This window comes from Macrobrachium rosenbergii, chromosome 1, assembly GCF_040412425.1.
Source record: "Macrobrachium rosenbergii isolate ZJJX-2024 chromosome 1, ASM4041242v1, whole genome shotgun sequence".
Lineage (NCBI taxonomy): Eukaryota > Metazoa > Arthropoda > Malacostraca > Decapoda > Palaemonidae > Macrobrachium > Macrobrachium rosenbergii.
This window is the reverse complement of record NC_089741.1, coordinates 17,621,501-17,645,237: the sequence shown is the minus strand read 5'-3', so window position 1 is coordinate 17,645,237 and position 23,737 is coordinate 17,621,501. Positions and strand designations below refer to the sequence as shown.

General features: G+C 41.5%; 1 protein-coding gene across 1 annotated transcript; it reads left to right on the top strand.

Annotated features, from left to right (window-relative positions):
* Positions 1-14,664: 14,664 nt before the first annotated feature.
* LOC136839641 (uncharacterized) lies at positions 14,665-22,783 on the top strand. Its single transcript, XM_067105955.1, has 4 exons — positions 14,665-14,775; positions 15,777-17,231; positions 17,830-18,664; positions 22,641-22,783. The coding sequence occupies exons 1-4, from the start codon at positions 14,665-14,667 to the stop codon at positions 22,781-22,783; spliced, it is 2,544 nt and encodes an 847-aa protein (XP_066962056.1).
* The last annotated feature ends 954 nt before the right edge of the window (positions 22,784-23,737 follow it).

Sequence of the window (23,737 nt, the reverse complement as noted above, 5' to 3'; positions counted from 1 at the left end):
ATAGAAGAAGAGAAAATCCAACTCACCATTTTTTTTAAATATGAGAACCAGCAACTCATCGTGAAAAATAACCCGGCGGCCCTAGAAACAGATTTGAAGAAAAGTAGCATCATTTACGAATTTACATACCCAACGAGCTGATGCCACCATTTGTAATCCATCAAAGCATCACTCAAGTCACCTGTGTGGAAGGCGCCATATTCGGAAATTATAGTAATAAACAACCGAAGAAGACTAGAAAGGGAAGACTTCATTAATGCCGTGAAAACCACAGACGGCACCAGCACTTCGGCGCCTGCGCCATCTCGAAGCCCTAAATATCCTGATAAAAAAAAAAGGCTCCTCATAAATACTGCAAACTGAATTTACTTCTCCAGGCCATCATACGGAGAAACGTAAGTAACGGTTCGGTGCCAGATAGCAAAGGGAGTGAGAAAGACAAAGTACGGCCCTTCCAGGGTTGCCATGCGTTCCATAATAATGGTACATGTACCATAATTCAAGGTCTTTGTAACATGTACCGCAATCATAGTCTTATTCTCCCAATTCTCGCAAATTTCTCTGTTTTCTTCAGTAAAATTTCTACATCTCAACCATAATTGGTTTCTGGCTAAAGAAAGACAAGTGCGGGCGCAGTTCTGGGCAAGATTAAACGCACTGCATATTCGACGCTACAGCGGTAGAACTTATAAACTGACTAATCTCAAGGGGCCGCTAAGGTGGGGTCCCGCTGGAATCTAGTACTGCCAAATCGATATTCCTTAGGAATACAAATAACCTGTCAGAACAATAAATCATCCATGGAAACGGTTTTAAGCCGGTTCTGGGTTAACAAGGATAATAATAATAATAGCAGTAATAATGTAGAAGTAGTATGTACATATGTGAAACAAAATTCATTAAAGGTGGTGGTCACCAGAGAGAGTCTTTCACTTCTTAATTACTTTTCAATTCTAATTTTCATTCTTTCTTCCAAAGTGCATTTCTTAATTCCTTGAAAAAGTGAATGATCATCTGTTGTAACTTCCAATAAATAATAATAATAATAATAATAATAATAATAATAATAATAATAATAATAATAATAACCAGCATCACATGTTTATGACCAAATTATAACCTGTTTATAATCATAGTCTCTTTAATGTAAGAAACCTATTCCCGAAATTATGTTTATTTGTCACATACTATAAACTGTTTGCAGATAACTTTACTATAAATTTTCTAGTTCAATGTACGGCTTAATACAGGATCATGGGAATTCTCTATAAAAAGGAACAGATAAGAGTATATTGAAGTTACACGTATACTCTTATTTTAGACTTACATATGTGAACATTTCCATTGAGGGGACTCCCCGTAAAGGAATCCAGGTCCTTTCTGATGTCTCCGTTTTGAAATTGTTCTGAATGTCTGTGTTCACCTAGTCCCGTTACCTGTCGCAATTTAGACCTTACTTTACGAGATCTTTCAATTCTGCCATTTTGAATGCGTTTTTCTTTACTATAGATGCATTACTTTGAGTCAGTTCTCTCCGCTTTACAAATTCGGCAAACGATCCTAGCATACTGTATACTTTAGGTGACTCAGCTGTTAGGAAAATTGCTTTGGCAACATCCTAGCTGTTTTTCGAAAGTGAATTATTTCAAAACATTACAAATGATCTCTTATACTCGTCCATGGAAATGATCCTGAAGAATGCCTTGTCTTTCCACGATAATCTGTGTGACAGTGACCGCAATTATTTATCCGTTCCTAGAGGACTACTACCCTCCCCTCCCCTCCCCTTCCACAGTGATCGAAAATAATCCGGATGCAGGTAGTAGCAGATAAGTAGAATTTTGATGTTAAATTTCCATATCGATTTTCTTTTTCATTCTTTCAGTAACTGACATACTTGCAATAGGGAGATACCAAGAATATACCTTTAAACTGTAATAAAGAGGTTGTATTTATACTTTCATAATGTCACTACTGTTTTGTTGCTGAGCTGGGAACTTGAATTCTGAAATCCATTTCATGACCCATCGTTTTCAGTTTAGTGAAAGGATGACCTTTGTTCATTCGTTTATTTTTTTTTTTTACATTTTTGTCACCATGTTAAGAGACCGGTAATGAAATTTGGCCTCTATTATGGAATTCAGTTTCGTAGATTAAGAAATGACCCTCGTGTCATGAAATTTCGTGGCATCATCCACGTGCTATATGAATAGCAGAGACGAATATACAATAAAATGAAGTAATTATTGTTAGAACCTCTGTATGTTGTTATTGATAATTATGGTTTTCGAAATACGCTATTATTATCAGACTTTCAATAAAAATTAGGCTATGCATATCGTACCGTAATGTCTGCTGGAAGTCTAATACATATGCGCTACCACAAAGCTGGGGCGAGCGCCAAAATTTTGCAGGAGCCGTAAAATAATTTGAGGCAGTGAGAATGGCGACGCAACAGTTTTGACCATTTCTCGATGGTGCCTTGAGGGATGAAGCTGAAAGAACCCTCTGTGAGTTGAGTTGAATTGAATATAGAATTAAGGCCAATGGCCAAGCACTGGGACCTGTGAGGTCATTCAGCGCTGAAACGGAAATTGACAGCAAAAGGTTTGAATGGTTTAACAGAAGGAAAATCTCGCAGTTGCACTATGAATCAATTATTAGGAGGGGGTGGAAAGTAAGATCGAAGAAAGAGAATATGAAAGGAGGTAAATTAAAAGGAACGAAAGGAGTTGCACCTAGGGGCCGAAGGCACGCTACAAAGAACCTCAAGTAATGCCTACAGTGCACCGCATGAGGTGCACTGACGGCACTACCCCCCTACGGAATAACCCTCTGTGAATTACGAAGCTTTACTGGGGCAGAGGAATGAGAAAAATATTCTCAAAAATATTTTATTTGCCGCTACAAAACATGATCATAAACGCTGAAGGAGTAGAAAGCTGTACAAACACCAGCTGTTGAATTAATGATTATTATTTGTCAGGAAGTCAAAGCACCTTTAAGCACGGTTTGGATAGAATTTTGTCTATATTCCTCATAATTGTTTTTCCAGGGTTTCTACAATCGGCTAGCAACTCGCCGAAGTTCAACTCAGAAAAAAAAAACGATTATTAGAAAGATAGGTAAAACTATATAAAATCTGAATGCGGCTGACACTTTAAATAATAATAATAATAATAATAATAATAATAATAATAATAATAATAATAATAATAATAATAATTATTATTATTATTATTATTATTATTATTATCATTATTATTATTATTATTTCAGTTGTCTTAATAGATTGCAAGTGTAAGGACGTCCTGGGTATCAAAATGGATTAGCTACCAGAAATAATGAAAAAGAAATATCTTGTGATGGGACCCCTGGCTACCAAGAAATTTCCCAGTGTTAAAGTGTGGCCTGTTCTCTCTCTCCATAGTCCATTTGCCACTCTTATGATTTCCATTGGGGACCTATGAATCTTTTATAGTACAAGGTATTATGGTATATATCTAATATCCTGGTTTTTCTGAAGTATTTTAACTGGGTTGTCCTCTTGACAACTTTGGGCAAATCCTGAAATATGCAAATCTTGGTCGCCATTATATAAAATTCAATTTTTTTCAGTGTCTGTAAATTTGCAAGATAATATGTCCTATGGGATGTCTATACCCATGCTTTCATGGTCGAGGATTAATATGTCCCAAAACAGCCATAACATGTGCAGTTTTATTTGTACAGACATTATGACAATAAAGTTATAAAAATCTTACAACAATACATGAAATTCGACATATTTATTATTGCAAACTGTTCTTACAAGTTAAACTTATGCTTCTGGGTGTATTTATAACTGCCAAGATACACAGCTTCTTGCTTCATGTACATATACGTGCTCCCAATAATAATAGAAAAATTATGTGTTTAGCTGTGTAAAGGGAAAATACAAGCTAACTGTTGTCCAACTCATTCTCAGAACAGTCACTGTCATTTTCATTCAATTGACTAGTGACTGTGAATGGATTATTGCATCCATCTGTGCCTCCACATATACAATAAATAGTGCAGGACAACTGGCTCTTTTGACAGGACCAGGAAGTAGAGCTGCAGGCCTTGTCCACTGCTTTGCAACCACAACTAAGAACATCAATTAGGCCAGGAGGAGCTGGAGAATCAGAAGCAAATGCCGGTGTTGGGACGCCATCCTTCACCTGCCATCCGAACTTGCTGATGTCCACTGTTGGAGGGCCTTGCTGATCAGCTGCTTTCCATAATATCATTTGGAGATGTGCCCGTTGTACATGGAGCAGTAGATTGGCATCTGTAGGCAGTAGATTGGCATCTGTAGGAGGCATGGCCATAATGCGCACTGTTTTTCCATTCTTTCTTGTATATATCCTGTGGCGAACTGCATTCACTGAGGTGCCTGGAGGCTGGCCATATAGTGCTATGAAGAACTGCTGGCCTGTTTGCAACAGGTCATTTTCTGAGGCATCTATCTCTCCAAGTATCTCAGATAATCCTGGGAAATTTCCTGCCTGTAAGACACTTACGGCACTGACTTTTCCTTTGTTAAAAGGGTAAGACACAGTGTCACAACCACTTAGTGCATGCATTCCCAATAGCTGCAAACACTTGGGACCTAGCTCCTCACAGGTTGCATAAATGTCTACAATATCGCCATTCCAATGTTCCATCTGAACTTTACATGTATGCTGTAGCTGAGTTTTCCAAACCCAGTAAATCAGCAGTACTAGGACATCAGTATCATCACTGAGGATTCTTACCACCCTGTGACACTCAGCTGCCTTCAATAAGTATGCAATCATTGTCACATCAGCCTCATCATGTGAAAAGAGACAGTCTTCTTGACTTTCTAGCGTTATTTTATCTCCCATGTTAAAAGAGGATAGTATCCATGACAGTTGCTTTTTGTTTAGTTTATTCTTCATAATAGTATCTCTGTTTGGGAGTAGACTACTGATAGTCAGGTTGTAGTTGGTGGTACCCTCATCACCACGTCGCATTTTCTCATGGCCTTTGGCTGGCAGATCGTGATACTTGTCACTATCAAGTGAGTATAACGAGAGGCGGTGCTTAATACTGTCAACAAGGATAGATGCATCAGCACCATGAGGCCAAGTAATGTGATAGAGCAGCTGCTGTGCATCCACTATAATGATGCTTGGAGGCACTGGGCTTTGCTGTAGCACACCAAGACTTCTAGCAAGTACAGCTTTGGTGACCTTTCGCAAACAGCCATACTCATCATTGAGCGAGGAAGGGAAAGCACACAACTCATACTAAAGATGTTTTCTAATTGCAGCTGACGCTGTTGACCTATCATAAGCAAGCGAAGGAATAGGGCTTCCATGTCAAAGACAGTCTTGTTACCAACTCTGATACCATGCTTTAACCGTTCCATTGTCTTAACGGGCTGGAAAGTTTTGCATGAAATCCAGATGGTAGTGAATCACGAAATGAAGCTACCATCTTCTCTCCAGTCAATAATGCATCTTCAACATTGACTTCATTTGGAGGAACTTGGCCATTGACAATGTTATACATGACATCACACTCACTTTTTAGTGGGTGGGAATGCTTTACTATTTCTGTAGCAATTCTCTCACGATCATCAGCATCAAGCTTTGGCCTCTTTTCACCTTCCTCTTTGTGCTTCATTGGTGTTATTTCATTGCAGACTTGGCCCATGTACAAGTTTTCCATGGTATCTGAGAGGTAGGCAGAGATAGGGAATGAATCGATCCATTCAGTAATCAGCTCAGGTGACAGTGTCATACCTCTCATACCACCTTTTCCTATTTTGATAGCAGCTTGTTCACCAAACTGATCACTTGACACAGAGTTCCAAACACCTTCATGATGACATTTTTGGGTACCGTAAAGAAGGGTATTATCGTCAGCTTAAGGTCTGGCGTGTATTATCGTCACCTATCAAAATATTAACGAAATCAAACTATAAAATAAAGGCCTCAAAAGTTTGTTTTCCTTTGACAGCTATTATATACTTTATATAAAAAGTATGTTACGCCTGATTGGACGATAATAAACGCAGGTCGATAATACCCTCATCGATGGTATCCCATATTGCATTTAAGCATAATATATACCTGCAACAAAATATTTAATGAGTTTATCATGTCGCTTGACCTTAAAAACATAGGTATAGACATCATATTATTTATATTATCATGTATAGAAACAAAGATATAGAAGAAACTAGATTTTTTAGTAATGGCGGCCATTGTTTACATATAATACGAGTTGCCCAAAGTTTTCATGAGGACAACCAAGTTGAAAAACCTAAAAAACACCTTAGGATAGCAAATCTATCAAGAAACCTTGTACTATAGAACATTCAAAGGTTACCCATTTTGGCAAATGGGCTACCATGGGTGGTCGCCTTGTAACTGAAGGCACGAGTAAATCCTTCCAGGTGGGCTGCTGTTTGTAACAGTGTTTTTTTACGAGAGAGGGAGAAAGAGAGAGATTCTACTGAATGGTTTCACTCTGGTGGGTGAGGATGACCTTGTCAAGGTTCTGTCGTTGTGTTTAAATTGTGATATAACGGTACACATTTTGACAGAGTATTAAACTCCCACACTTTTATATTCTCTCTCTCTCTCTCTCCACCACAGCTGCTCCCCACATGTCTGACAGACAGAGTACATAATTCTCAACTTGGGTCATCTGAGATATCCTCAGTTTTGGCATTCCATTCCTCACCACGTCTTTCTTTCTTTCTTTAAATCTTCAGCTGAAAACCCTTACGGACAGAGTCAACAGACCATACAGTAAACCCAAGAGGGCTGCAAAGAGAATCAGCCTGCAGACAGAGACAAGTCATAGGAAGACGTGATAGATTAATATGAGGGAATTGAAAATGAAACCGATACACCTGTAAGAGGTGCAAAAGAAACGAGCAGGTAAAAGTTACTGCTACTTTATTACAGATTCAGGCAGTTTATGTAGCGGCTGACTGGCACCGAACCGCGGAAGACAATGACATTGAGCGTGACCTGAGGTCAAAAACAATTAACAATAATATTCGGCGAACAAGTACAATTTACAATACAAAAACGTATAGAGCTTCAATATGGATACAGTCTTGATGCCTGCAAATAAAGAAACATATGATACATGATTTATGACAGTTGAACAAATATATATAAAGTTGAAATGGTAGAAAATGCGTGACCTGGCACGTTAGGCATGACGAATTGAGTGTGAAGAAAGCGGGAAGTCACCAAAGAAAACTTGCTCAGCAGAGACTTAATTAATGACGCCTTCAAAGCACTCCGCTGACGTCGATGTGGTGACTTTACAAATACTCCCCCCCCAACAACATGGGACACGTCTGACTACTCTGTGTATCTGCTGGGGCGCTGAAGGGTACCACGGCTTCTCGAAGACAACGGAGGGGCCACCCGCGCGTGAGGGTGCTGGGTTGCTGGTGCGGGCGGGCCCTTCCTGTGATGGCCGCGCACCCGCCGTTTGCGGGGGCCTGGGCGTGGCGAAGGGCGGCTGGACGGGGAAGGTGCTGCGGTGACGCCGGTGCTCTCCTGCAGGAAGGCGGGCTTTAAGCGGTCTATTGAAACCCAGTCGTTCCTCCCAGGGAGTGCCAGCAGGAACGCCTTGCTGTTCCGCTCCAGCACGCGGAAGGGGCCCCTGTAGGGCCTGGTCAGTGGCGGGCGGACGGCGTCGACTCTGACGAAGACGTGGGTGGCAGATGACAGCTCTGGCGGTGTGAAGGTGGCCAACCTGCCGGTGTACGTGCGCTAGCAAGGGGCAAACTTGCCGGCCACGTCGCGGAGCCTCTGCAGTGATGGGGTGTGGCAATCTTCTGTCACAAGCTCGCCCGGCACCACAAGGGGTTCCCCGTAGGTTTTTTCGGCTGTGGACGGGGTGCTGTTGGCTCTGGGGGCGGTTCTCAAACCGAGGAGGACCCACGGCAGCTGATGTTTCCAGTTCTCGGCGGTGCAGCGGGCCATGAGGGATGCTTTTAGGGACCTGTGGAACCGTTCGACCAGGCCGTTGGCCGCCGGGTTGTATGCCGTGGTGGTGTGATGCGTGGTCCCCAGTAGCTGAGCCAGGGTGGACCACAACTCGGACAGGTTGTGATGTGGTCCGGGACGCCGAAGCGGCTAACCCAACTGGAAAGCAGGGCCTCGGCACACGCGCTGGCGGTGGCTTCTTGCATAGGTGTGGCTTCGGGCCACCGTGTCGAACGGTCTACCACCGTCAGGAGGTATCTGGACCCGCCTGATGGGGGAAGGGGCCCGACGACGTCAACGTGAATGTGGCCGAAGCGGCGCTCTGGCTGTGGGAACTCGCCTACCCCGGACTGTGTGTGACGCCCCACCTTGCTGCTCTGGCACTGCAGGCACTGTTTCGCCCAGGACGTGGCGTCCTTCTGCACCCCATGCCAGACGAACTTTTTTGAGAGCAGTTTGGCCGTAGTTCTGCCAGAGGGATGTGAGAGGCCGTGGATTATGTCGAATATCTGGCGGCGACGTGAGGCTGGAACCAAGGGGCGGGGCTGGCCCGTACTGATGTCACACAGGAGACTTGGGCCTCCGGGGGCGAGGGTCACATCCCGCCACTTAAGGGACGTGATGGCGGTGCGGTAGGCTGGGGTTTCTGGGTCAGCGGCCTGTTCTCTGGCGAGGTCTTGGTAGTTTACTCCGAGCTGCACTGCATTCAACTCGACTCTGGAGAGGGCGTCTGCTACAGGGTTTTTCTGCCGGGAGGTACCTGACGGAGCAGGTGAATTTGGCTATGGCTGAGAGGTGGCGCTGCTGCCTGGAAGACCATGCGTCCCCCTGCTTCGTGAAGGCGTGAACCAATGGCTGGTGGTCCGTGAAGATTGTGAAGGGCGTCCCCTACAGGAGGAACTTGAAGTGCCGGACTGCGCGGTACATCGCACAGAGTTCCCTGTCAAAGGTGCTGTAGCGGATCTCTGCGGGATTGAATTTCTTGCTGAAGAAGGCGATGGGCGGGGGGGCGCAGTTGATGACCTGCTCCAGGACAGCACCACAGGCGACGTTACTGGCATCCGTCGTCAGCTGGAGAGGGGCCTTGGGATCCTGGTGTGCCAAGGCGGTTACCTCGGCGAGGGCGGCCTTCGTCAGGGAGAAGGCCTGCTGCTGGCTGGGTCCCCAAGACAGGGACTTTGGTTGGCCTTTGAGAACTTCCTTCAGGGGGGCCGTGGTGTGTGCGATCCCGGGGATGAACCGCCTGTAGAAGTTCACCATCCCGAGGAACTCCTGGACGGCCTTGACGGAGGTGGGGGTTGGGAACCTGGTTACGGCTGCTACCTTTGACGTGAGTGGGCGGACGCCTGCCGGGGATACCTCGTGGTCCAGGAAGTCTGCTTTCTGGACGCCGAAGGTGCACTTGTCAAAACGGACGACGAGGCCGTTCTCTTGGAGGCGCCGCAGGACTGCCCTGATGTGCCTTTGGTGTTCACTGAGAGACCTGGAAAAATATGAGGATGTTATCAACGTAGCAGACGCAGAATTTCAGGTCCCCGAGGATGCTGTCCATGAGCCGCTGGAAGGTCGCCCTGGGGTTCCTCAATCCGAAGGTGGAGAAGGCGAACACGTAGGACCCGAACGGCGTGATGATGGCGGTCTTTGGTATATCCTCTGGTGCGACAGGTACCTGAAAGTATGATTTAAGAAGGTCCAATTTAGTGAATACCTTGGCTCTGTGAAAGGAGGCCATGAGGTCCTGCATGTTGGGCAAAGGGTAGTGGTCGGGCTCCGTTGCAATGTTGAGACGTCTGTAGTCACCGCAAGGTCTCCAGGAGCTGTCCGGTTTCTGCACCATGTGGAGGGGGGAGGCCCATGGGCTGGAGGCCTTTCTGCAGATTCCCATCTGCTCCATCTCTGCGAATGCCTTCTTCGCCTCCTGCAGGGGCTGTGGGGGAAACCTATGGAACTTTACATGTGTCGGGGGGCCTTTAGTTGTTATGTGATGGTATATGCCATGTTTGGCTGGGGCCCCGGGGACTTGTCGAAGTTTGTCGGGGAACTCCGACAGCAGGTGTGCATACTGGTGGGGGGCGACGGAGCTGATGGTGGGTGCCTTGGGTCCCGCTGTTAATGGGAGGGACCGGCAGGAGTCAGTATCGAGGAGGCGCTTACGCCTCACGTTGACTAGCAGGCCGAAGTGCGCCAGGAAGTCGGCCCCCAGGAGTGGGGTTCCTACGTCCGCGACGATGAAGTCCCAGGAGTAATTTTGGCCAAGGATGGAGATCGACAGGGGCCTGGTGCCGTAGGAGAGGATGGGGGATCTGTTGGCGGCTGTCAGGAAGGTGGCCGGGTCTGGTTTCTGGCTGCGGTCCTCCCTGGATGCCAGGAAGATCGATCTGAAGGCCCCTGTGTCGACCAGCATCATCCTGCCGGAGACGGTGTCGTGGACATAGAAGCCTACTGGTTCTGGGCCCCTGGGTTTTTCGGTTGCCATGGCGGTTTGTCCTGCTGGCCGCCGCCACCCCCGTTTTTTGAACGGGCGAACGAGCAGGGCGGCAGGCAGTTTTGGGCATACTTGCCGAACCACCTGTGGTAGCGACAGAGGCCCGGGGAACTCCACTTGTTGTGGGTCGGTGGACGTCTCCTGGCGACAGCGTTGACGCCCTGCTCCACTTCTTCTTCCGGCTGGACGGAGCTGACCGACTGTGTGGGCGCTTTTAGCCGCTGTGTGGCCTGCACGCTGTCCGTGAGGTGCTGCGACGTTTTGATGAGGTCGTCGAGAGGCATGGTGTAGGGGTGAGGAATCTGGGTGCGGACCTCCGGGAGGAGCTGGTGAAGATAGATCTCCCGCGACAGGCTTATTTCCTGTTGCTTTTTCGTGCCGTCGAAATCTGGCAGTGACAGAAGGTCCACGACCATGCTCCATGCATCCCTTGCGTTGAGGTCATGCCGTGGGTTGACGGCGAGGTCGATAGCACGGGCGGCCCGCTCGGCGATGGGTAGGGAGCATGTTTCGAGGAGGATTTTCTTCGCGGCATTGTATGTGAGGGTTTGTGTCTCGGGCACCCGCGAGACGTGTTTTCTGTATACGTCCTCTGGGAGGGCGTTAAACACCGTGTCGGCCTGCAGGATTTCGTCCGTCAGGTGCGCCACCCTGAAGTGGCTCTCGACCCTGCGCAGCCACATCGTTGGGTTCCCCTGTATGAAATGTGGCAACTTTATGGTGAGGGCGGCCCGCGACTGTTTTGCCGGGCCATGGAGTGTTCGGGGCGCTGGCGTGGGTGTGGAGGTGCGGGAGGGCCTCGGTGTGGGGACGGGCGTGGGTGAGATGGGAGGAAAGTAGACCTCCGAGTCCGCGAGGTCAGCGGTTAAGTGCACGAAGGAGGGGATACCCGCATCCATGCTCGCTCCTTTGCCCACTTACTGGAGTGGGGTACTCGCGTCAGAACGCACTTTCGTGTACCTGGGTCCGCTAGTGACGCTGGTGGGGTTTTCCGACGAGAGTCAGCACGCTCAAACGCTGGTTACAGCGCCGTGTTTAGGCCGCTAAGAGCGTTGGAGGGTTCCTGGAGCCAAGACTGAGTCGCCGTGTCGGTCTGCTAATGGCTCCGGTCACTCCGGGGTCACCACTGTAAGAGGTGCAAAAGAAACGAGCAGGTAAAAGTTACTGCTACTTTATTACAGATTCAGGCAGTTTATATAGCAGCCGACTGGCGCCAAACCGCGGAAGACAATGACATTGAGCGTGACCTGAGGTCAAAAACAATTAACAATAATATTCGGCGAACAAGTACAATTTACAATACAAAAACGTATAGAGCTTCAATATGGATACAGTCTTGATGCCTGCGAATAAAGAAACATATGATACATGATTTATGACAGTTGGACAAATACATATAAAGTTGAAATGGTAGAAAATGCGTGACCTGGCATGTTAGGCATGACGAATTGAGTGTGAAGAAAGCGGGAAGTCACCAAAGAAAACTTGCTCAGCGGAGACTTAATTAATGACGCCTTCGAAGCACTCCGCTGACGTCGATGTGGTGACTTTACACACCTGCAGTCAGGAGGCGTCAGCAGAAAGCAGGAGTGAGTCTGCTCCTCGCTTAAACATTTGGAGATCGAAATGCGGGTTCTGTTTGTGAACCACTCAACAGCTTCAATTTCCCTTTATACTTCCAAAGGTAAAAAAGGAAAATTGCTAAAAGTCAATATAGTTGAGGTTGGAAATTGCAAAGCCGCTCAGTTTATTATGATAAAAAAATTCTACCCACTCTAGATATGTTTAATGTGGTGCTTGGTTTTTAAACTCTCATACATAACCATGCACACAAGCAGAGAGAAAGAGAGAGAGAGAGTCACCTTCAGCAGTGCTGGGGTATACTACAGCGTTCAAAGGCCATCAGTCATAACTAAAGAACTACATTTTATGTAGATTTTAATTTAGTTTATTATTTTCAGCACCTCTTCAATAAATATCTCAAGATTGTATGTTTTAGGCGTACACAGCCCGAGTTCAATCCTACAGGTTGGAAGGCTAGTTTGTCGTGGGGGTCAAGTCTCTGATCCTGTTTACCAGAACGTCTCTTGCACCCTTGTTGACCCAAGCAGTGGCTTAAGTATTTACTGATTACTTAACCACTGTGGGTCATAGCCAAGAGTAAGAAGGGCATATGTTTTGTATTCATGTCTGAATACATACATGTCTGCATGCAGAGTATTGGAGGAGGCAGCGAGCCGAGGAGGGTGGTTTTGGAAGGAAGGGAACAAGTGCTTTTCAATACTGAAGAAGGGGTGCGGGGTAGACCCATATGCCATTTTTCGTTGACAGCAATCATTAATGTTTATTGCATAACAAGCTGTCGTTGACAGTTGATGACAATCATACCAAAGACAAGTAACCTATGTATAAATACTTAGACATTTTTTAAAATTTATGTGAACAATGTTTTTGTTTATAGATTTATTATCATCATTAGTTTAATTTTTATAATTTTAATATCATTGTTGTTTTGTTTTGTTATTATTCTAGTTTTCATTAATATTATTATGCATTATAGATATAAAGTTATTCTTAACAATATGGAGAAAATTCACTTTCAAGATGAAAACCCCTTACAAGATATATATATATATATATATATATATATATATATATATATATATATATATATATATATATATATATATATATATATATATATATATATACATATATATAATGTTGGCATACAGTACTTGCAAGCTGTTTTATATATACTGTATGTATATATATATATGTATATATATGTATGTATGTATGTATATATATATATATATATATATATATATATATATATATATATATATATATATATATATATATATATATATATATATATATATATATATATATATATATATATATATATATATATATATGATAACCCTCCTATCATTGTTGTAATACTATAATAACTCTATCATTATGTAGTAACTGTAATAACCCACCTATTATGTATATGCTTTTAGTGCCTTGTGTAATCCTTGGAAATGTCAACTTCCAAACTCATTACAACTATGTCTTTGAGTTCATTATCTGGTGGCTTACGATTCTTTTGTTCATTACAGTTATTAAGTGGATATTTGTAATTATTGTTGAAATATTCTTAAGTTAGTTGAAATAAGTAAAACTCTTGTTCAATTCAAGTTTTGGTTTGTTAATGCACCTCGTAAATCTACTTTACGCTACATGAAGTGTTTGTCCTCATCACTTGGAATTAATGAATGGTTCAAGTGGAGAGCTTAAGTTGTGACAAATTGGGGGCCTGCCAGGGATCTACTTAAGTTTTCGTTATGCTTACGCTCGATCTTGATGGATTGTGATATTCACTTTGTTGTTTCTCCGTGATGATGGATAACATGAGTTTAGTGTATTAGTGATACTATGCAAATTTATAATACGAACTACCACCGGATAGTGTTCTCCAGCGCGCTCACACTTTCACATACGAGAATGTTTTGTTGGTACACGATATCTTAAGCATGCATCGGGATTTTGGAGGACGGGCAGGCAGGGTAAAGGCATCCTTTTATTCGTCATTCTTTTAACCCTCGACTCTGTCGACTACCATCGCTTAGCGATATCTTCATAGTCGCCCCAACTTCGCCGAGGTGCTTCGAGGTATTCAAAACCTCACCTTAAGGAATTAAGATTCCTTCCATAGGAACCTCTGTTCCTCCTAAACAGGTTACGACCCTTCAGTCTTCGTATGATAATACCACGTCGTCAGGAACCTCACTTTCTAACTCGACAGACAATTAAAGTTTTATTCCTTGTTCAGGTAACAGTTGGTACCTCGTATTTACTTCCTTTAGAATCTGTTTCATTCTGGATTGTTTATGGTTGTGTATTAATGGTGAAGTACGTTTTCTGATTGTTATGAATTTTTGAAATATCGCTTAATGCAAATGCTCCTTCATTTAAAAGGGTATAATTGTCTGGCTGTCAATTGTTCCGTGCTTCATTCAATGATTGTTACGGTAATTCGTGATTCATGGGTGCCTTCACACCATTTTTTTGCAAATGGCCTAAAGTTTTGACATTTGGTGGTTACATGAGCTTGTGTATGGTAGTAGTGCAGTTTCATGTGAACTGTTCATTTTATTAATATTTTCTTGTCAATGTTGAAAGATGCCTTTTGATCTTGAAAAATTTTTAAGTGGTGCCAGGGAACATCTGAATACACTACGGGAAGCCAAGAAAGACCAGCTTCGTCAAATAGATGAAAGGGCAAGGATATCTGTAAGTCATGCTGTTATGAAAGCTGAACTATTGGGAAAGATTTTAGACTTCTTGGTACATAGTGGAAACATAACAGAAGAAGAGGCTCTTCCCTTAAGGCCTCTAACACTAGAACGAGGTGCTATTCTTAAAGTTACGACGACTGAAGACCCAGAGATAGTGAAACTGAGACTTCAACTTGAACTACAGCAGTGAACAGTAGAAGCTGCAAATGCCGCGGCAGCAGCAGAACGAAAAAGGGTAGAAACTGCAAATGCTGCAGCAGCAGCTGAACAGAAAAGAATAGAAGCTACAAGCCTAATTGCAGAAACTGAGCAAAGACGACTTGAATTAGAAAGAAAAGAGTTCAGTTGGAAAAGGAACTATCAGCCATAAGACTAGAAGAAAGGTTAGCAGAGAAACAGTTTCCCGAGGCTTTTGATCTTGGCAAAGCACGCAAACTCCCACCTGTCTTCGATGAAAAAGACCCTGATGTATTTTTCATTACTTTTGAAAACACTGCAAGGAAAAGCAGCAAATGTGGCAGCACAACTTGTCCAAGAAAGGGATTACGAAGTCTTTAAAACCGCCATATTAGATGCTTACAGTGTGACAGCAGAAGGGTACAGACAAATCTTTCGACAAGCTTTGAAGAACCAAGCACAAACCTATCTGGAGTTTTTCACACTGAAGTTGAAGCAGTTTAATAAATGGTTAGATAAGGAACAAAAAACTACATTAGAACAACTGAAGAATTTAATAGTTTTGGAGGAATTCCTAAGGCGTATACCAGCTAATGTGTCAAAGTTTATTAGAGAAAAGCAAGAAAAAGATGGAAAAAGGGCTGCCCTATTAGCTGATGATTACCATCTCATTCATAAACATAAACCACAGTCGTCCTCCCTTTCATCTGCCACTCAAGTTTGTACTTTTTGTAAGAAAGAAGGACATCATACAAAGACTGTCCTAGCCCCAAATGCAAAGCATCTCATGGTAAGGCTTCTCTTAATGCTTTTCAACAGGGACACAAATCAGGGACCACTGCAAATAAAACTACACTTCATTGTGCTCAACCTCTACCTCTATCAGACTTTTCAGCATTTACATATCCTGGTAAAGTTAATGATATTCCAGTGCAAATTTTGAGAGATACAGGATCATCTCAAACTATCATTAGCTCTAAGTTAAAAGATTTAGCCCAACCAACAGATCAATATGTAACTGTCACAGATTTGACTTGTCAAAACGTTTTGCCCATTGTACAGATTTCTCTTGATTGTCCTTATTTTAAAGGTTCAGCTAATGTTGCCTTGTTGGATTCTGACCTGCCTTGCAAGAATATAGACATGATACTTGGTAATGACCTGGCTCAAACTAACAGCACTCCTAGTCTTATCATCACTCAGCCTGAAGATGTGATCAAGAAAGCTAGCCAAGTAGTGTTTTCTCCTGGGACAGAGCTTCCCTGTCAAGTAGTCACCAGGTCTGTAACCTCAGTTCCTCCTAAAGAGACGAAACCCACAGGTAAGGTAGATCCAAGCACTTTAAGTGAAAAAGGCATTGCTGATATTGTTGATACTCCCTCAGATGAATTTGTACAATATCAGAGGTCTGATTATAGTTTGAAAGATTTTGATAAAGTAAAAGGCAATGATGATGAAAATAAGTTACCATATTTTTGTCTTGATGATAACATCCTTATGAGACATTACAGACCTCTGAAGATTGCAGGACAAAATTCCTGGCATGATAGTTATCAGCTTGTAGTTCCTTCTAATCTTCGTACAGCTTTATTGGATCTTGCTCATTCAGCAGAGTCTCATCTAGGCATTTCCAAAATCTATAAGCGTTTATTGGAAGATTACTACTGGCCTGGTATGAAAGCTGATGTAGAACGCCACATAGAATCTTGCCATCCGTGCCAGGTAATGGGTAAACCTAATCAGAAAATACCACCAGCACCATTAGTTCCTATTACAGTATCTAATTCTCCTTTTGAAAAGGTAATTGTAGACTGTGTTGGTCCACTTCCCAAAACTAAAAAGCAAAATGAGTACATCTTAACTGTGTTGTGCCCAACTACTAGATTTCCTTTAGCCATACCTATTAAAAACATATCTGCCAAAACAATTATTGCTAATCTCCTTAAAATATTCACCGTCTTTGGTTTCCCTAAGGAACTGCAGTGTGACCAGGGGACAAACTTCACTAGTGATTTGTTTAAGCAAACTTTAAAGCAGTTCAACATCTCCCATATTTTTGCTTCAGCATATCACCCACAAACAAATGGAGCCCTCAAACGGGTACATCAGACCATTAAAAGTCTCCTGTGCAAGTACATGTGTGAAACTCAGCGAGATTGGGATGAAGACCTGGATCTCCTTATGTATGTACTTAGGAGTACACCTAATGAGTCGACTGGAATTTTCCCCTTTGAGATGATGTTCGGCCGAAGACCCAGGACAAACCTTAGCATGGTGAAAGAAAACATCTTATGAGGTACTTATAAAGACCAGCAAGTAAGTATTCCTCAATACCTTCAAAGTCTTAAGGACAAACTTAACCTTATTTATGAATTTGCCAATCAGAATTTAACAAACAGTCAAATTTGTATGAAAAACCATTATGATAAAAAGGCCAAATTCAGAACTTTTAAAGTAGGAGATGATGTATTTGTGTATCCACCAGTTCCAGGAGCTCCATTAAGAGAAAAATTTATGGGTCCTTATAAAATCACCAAAAGGGTCTCTAAAACGACTTATGCAATTGAAACTCCAGATAAAAGGAAACCTAGCTAGCTAGCGCACATTAATCTTATAAAACCATACCAATCTGCAACGATTTCTCCACAGGTAGTTCACCTGATAAGTAAAGGGACTGATCACTCTGTTCAAAACTCAAGGATGACAACTGCTCCCATCGAGGAGACTTCTATACAGAAAACCCCAGCGACTGAGGCAGTTGATATGAAGTGTCTATCCTCACAAACCAGACGAAGAAGAAACCTTGGCCCATAATTATATTTAGTCGTGGAAAGATGCTAGTAATTCACATATTCTTTCTCTCCTTTCACAGTATCTTGGTCATCTCCCTAAGGTGGAAAGAGAAGAACTGGAGGCTGTTCTGAAGTCTTATCCTGCTATATGTCCAGACACTCCTGGTTGCAGTACCTTGGTGAAACATGATGTTGTGCTAGAACCCAACACCAGTCCTGTTCGTCAACCTTTTTATCGGGTGTCCCATTGTTTATTACCAGCCTTGAAGGCTGAGGTTGAGTATTTATTAAAACTAGATTTGGCTGCACCAAGTAAGTCTCCTTGGGCATCACCTTGTATTTTAGTCAAAAAGCCTAACAATTCCTATCGTATTTGTACAGATTATAGGAAGGTTAATTCTGTACCAGTCAAGGATGCTTATCCATTACCTAGAATTGCGGATATTATTGACTCTGTGAGTAATTCTAAATATCTTACCCAGATTGACCTTCTGAAGGGTTATTATCAAATTAAATTAACAGATAGGGCAAAAGAGATTTCAGCCTTTATAACACCTTTCGGTCTCTTTGAATATAAAGTTTTACCATTTAGGATGACTAATGCTCCATCTACATTCCAAAGAATGGTCCATGAAGTCATACGAGGTTTGGAGGGTGTGTATGCTTATTTGGACGACATAGTGATTGCTAGTAACACCTGGGACGAACATCTCAAGACCTTAAAAGAACTCTTCAAAAGACTCTTGAAAGCTAACCTCTTTATTAATTTAGCTAAGAGTTCATTTGGTAATGCAAAGGTTACATACCTGGGTCATGTCATTGGCAGTGGCTCCATATTACCCAAGGATACAAACGTAAAGGCAATAACTTCATTTCCCACTCCTAGTGATAAAAAAGAGCTCAAAACATTCTTAGGTATGGTATCATATTATTCAAAATTTTGTCCTAACTTTGCCATCATAACTTCTCCTTTACATGCCTTAACATCAAGCAAAGTAAGGTTTCACTGGACTCAGGATCACAACAAGGCCTTCCAGCAGCTAAAGTTATTCATGACTTCATCTCGTTTGTTGCAAGCTCCTAATCTTGCTAAACCTTTTTTCATACGGGTAGATGCTTGTAATACAGGCTTTGGCGGTGTCGTACTACAGGAAATAAATAATGGAACCAGTACTTTTCCTCCCTTGCTAGAATGACTGCTGCCTATATCTTATTACTCTGGAGCATTCAAAGGCACTCAACTAGGATGGCCTACGATCGAGAAAGAACTGTTTAGCATTGTTGCAACTGTCCTTCATTTTCGTCCCTATCTGGAAGGAGCTGAAAGTGTCGTCATCTACACCGACCACAAGCCCCTTACTTTTCTAGAAAGGGCCAAGCTTACCAACAAGAAACTTCTTCGATGGTCATACATACTGTCTGCATACAACATTAAGATCCACAGCATTCTAGGGCCAAGCAACACTATTGCAGATGCATTATCACGCCTTGGTCAGAAATGAAAATGTCGCAGTAATTTCATTTCTAACAGGGGGGAACTATGATAACCCTCCTATCATTGTTGTAATACTATAATAACTCTATCATGTAGTAACTATAATAACCCACCTATTATGTATATGCTGTTAGCGCCATCTATTGGTTGCTTTTTGTATCATACATAGAGTATGAAATTACCTCCTGTTTTTCCTTGTGTAATCCTTGGAAATGTTAACTTCCAAACTCATTACAACTTTGTCTTTGAGTTCATTATCCGGTAGCTTACGATTCTTTTGTTCATTACAGTAATTAAGTGGATATTTGTAATTATTGTTGAAATATTCTTAAGCTAGTTGAAATAAGTAAAACTCTTGTTCAATTTAAGTTTTGGTTTGTTAATGCACCTCGTAAATCTACTTTACGCTACATGAAGTGCTGTCCTCATCACTTGGAATTAATGAATGGTTCAAGTGGAAAGCTGAAGTTGTGACAATATATATATATATATATATAATATATATATATATATATATATATATATATATATAAATATATATATATATATATATATATATATATATATATATATATATATATATATATATATATATATATATATTTTTTATAAATATTACTGCTGTTCGCCCTCGATGTATTTAGGTGTAGGAATATTAGTCAGATTGACCTCGACAGAGAACATCTCTGCCCCGCCGGTAGGCCAGGCAATTCAAAATAACGATCACAGCAGTAGACAGATGGCGCCGCGCATAGGCTGGGCATTAGGGACCTAAACCTCAGAGATGGTTTTCACTCAATCGTCTCTAGTAATGGTGGCCTTAAGCTATCTTTCCCTTTACTCTATGCATTCGGCGATGCCTTTGTCAAGGTCGGATTGCCCGGGGCAGTATGTCAAGAGGCCACCTCGTCTGGCTGTCCCGCAAGCGAGGTCGGCAGAGAGAGAGAAGCGGTCTCTGAACCAGGGTGTACGCGGCGTGTGGGCCCAAACGATATTCTTTGTTCTTTATCACTTTTACTCCTACGTCTATCTTAATTAGTGAATTGGGAAGACTGCCAGAATCCCGACTCCTGAGGTCCCTCGTTTGCGCAGCGACTCGACGTTCACGGTAAGTCGGATTCTTGTTGAAGCTTCGTCGATTGACTAGTAACTTTTTCTGTATTTCAAATTTCCTTTGTTTTCTTCCTTCAGCCACCACTTACGGTATAGGTGTTCACGAAGTCTAGATTAAGCCAAATTATTATATTGTTAGCTTCAACCCCGTTATTCCAGTAAAATACCTAGGAGTTAGGGTAAGCAAATCAGTTTGTCTCAATGCTTTTGTATGCCTAGCGTTCGAACGTTTGGAGGAGCCGTTGCGTTTGAATTCTAAAATCATCTTAACGAGTAGAGATTCTTGTCTGCGTCCGCAGTTGGTGGACGTTTATTATAAAGTCTTTATTCCTTGAATATTCTTTGTTAAGGGTAATTATCCTTAACTGGCGACCTTTGGCTAATTAACGACTGTCTTTGAGGTTAACTTTTGGCTTCAAGTGGCAGGTTACGTGTAATCTTGGTTTGCAGGGCCGTGAAAACTACGTAAATTGAACAATAAATGTTCAGCCAAGACCCTACACGTAACAATATATATATATATATATATATATATATATATATATATATATATATATATATATATATATATATATATATATATATATATATATATATATATATATATATATATATATATATATGTATGTATATATATAACAGCTTGCAAGTACTATATGCCCACATTTGTACAGTAGTCTCCTTGAACAAAACTGCATCACATCCTCGCACATTGAAATTTCATCACTTGGTACCTGATTCTTTTCCTTTTTGCAATATCAGTTGTGGGAATGGGGCTGCAGCGGTGGTCTTGGCTGCAGACCCCATGCCCCAGCCATTTTGGGACTGTCACACCATTTACAGCGGTACGGATGATACTATTTTCTTTTTACAGCGGTTAAAAACGTTTTTGCAGTTTAGGGTGCATATTCCTGATACAAAGATTTTATATAGGAATTCTAAAATTCTAAAGATGAAAACATTCTATTATGTTGTTGCAAAATAACGACGTTAGCATTTTGTAAAAGGAAAAAAAAAAAAATGACCGGCTAACAAGACGAAATTTTCGTCGGGACTAGACTTACAAAACGATGCAACAGAGATAACGGTAAATTATATAAATATACTTATTCCAGTGTTAGACATGAATTTTTGTAAACTTTGCAGTGCATATTTAATATAAAGTTCCACAGTTCCCTAGTTTTTTTTTTAACAATTCTTCCGTAACTTCCTATAAATTAACCTTAAGAACCAGCGAATTATTATTATTATTGCTGTTGTTGTTGAGTTGAGGTAACAGAGACGGTGGGATGTCGGGGAATGCTTTAGTAAAAGGCCGATAATTATTTCACTGGCCAAAGCATCATGTTTTATTTACTAGTTCAAGTTACATCAGTTGCAATCTTCGCCAGCAGAGGCGCTAGTCATAAACATAGAAAATGGGTAAACAAATATAAATGGTAGTCTTAAATAGCCTACACTTTGACCCCTTAGCAATATCACATATTGCAAGTCTTGAGTTTATACTTAACAGTAACAAAAAGTACGTTATTTAATATTTGTTAAATATCTTAGTGCAAGATATTGAAAGAAGAGGAACCAACGGAAATCCGTCCGGTAAACCTTATTGTCACCTTTCCAAAGGCCATATGATAAAGTCGTCACTTCGCAATTTTATTTTTACTCAATGTGCGTGCAAATATATGCAATAGCCCGCCTATGAATATGTAATGAATAAAATATACACAAGTGTTTCAAGGCAATGTAGGCTATTATCGTTCCTTTTCACACAGACACTTGGTACACAGTTCATAACGTTTACTTTAATGAGTATCAGCAAATGTGTCTGACTTAAGCAATAACCATGGATATAAATACCTTGAAATTTTCTATCAAGCTAAACCCGCCAAGAACAACAACAACAACAACAATAATAATATTATTATTATTATTAATCTTATACAGAGTGCAACAAAAAATACTGACTTGGCTTTTACGTATCTTCGAAAAGCAGTTAAGTAATAAAATGAAATAAGTGAAATTAAACAAAATGCTGTAAACTTGGCACAGTAACATATCTTGCTTGGAGAGACATTGGGAGTTGTTATATCTTGGACAAGTGACCTAGACAGTTTGCGGTCAGGAGAGACGTTTTATTCGGATTTGCATACATCCACCACAGTTCTTAGAAAAAAAAAATGCCTGAGTTCATGCGTACTTGGATAATAAGAGCCTAGGTAGACTCAGGCAGCATTGGATGTTTTGGTCATTGATTTTGTTGGCTATGGTCCAATTCATCCCAAGACCAAGAAGTAATCCAGGGGTCCACACCAGACCTTCTATACCCTTCAACACTTATCCACACTTATGAGCCACCTGCAGGAGAGGCCTGTGCTGTCATAAGCCAACTTAATCCAAGCAAATTAACCAAAGGATTTGTTAATTGAATCTTTGTTACTTAGCCTCTACCTGACTTATACTGGTTACATGAAATTAAATGGGGCAGAATAACCATGGTTTGCAAAGAAAACATAGAATGAAGATAAAATGTGGAATGATTTATTATGATTAAATGAGAATGTTGCATCGTAGGCCTAGTCACATACGGAGTGCGATAATTTGAAGAAATAGGGCAGTACACTTTTTGAGATCCTATAAATGAGTCTGATCATGATTTGAGATTAGTTTTGCTTAAGTTACTTTAGTCTAATCCAAGGTCTTCAGAGAAACGCCTAAATATCCATGTAAGAATTTCCAGTTTTGATTTCCCCCTTTTTTTCTCGTGAGTATGGTGAAATGCCAAAGTGGGCAGAAAAAAACGAATGCCTGACAAAACCCCCACACGACATAACCCCACCGACATAACCCCCACCGACAAAACCCCCATACGACGAAACCCCCACACGACAAAACCCCGCACGACAAAACCCCACACGACAAAAACCCCACACGACAAAACCCCACACGACCAAAACCCACACGAATAATGAAAGTGTGGATAGTTAATAAATAAATAAATATATATATATATATATATATATATATATATATATATATATATATATATATATATATATATATATATATATATATATATATATATATATATATATATAGTCTCGGTAATTGGGCGGCTACTTGGAAATCTTAGCTTAATGATAAATAATATTGCCAAGACCAGGAAGAACATTCTTTATTACAAGCTTTCGAGGTATAAAACCTCATCATCAGGCTGAAAAAACCGACAAGGATGAGAATCAATAAAATTACAATAAAATGAATTGTCATAATAAATCTTCAGCAAAAATACTAACGAAATATAAAATGAACAAGTAAATACAAACTAAAAAAGTGAGACGTAAAATAACGAAAAATTAAAAACAAGCATAAAATATGAAAAT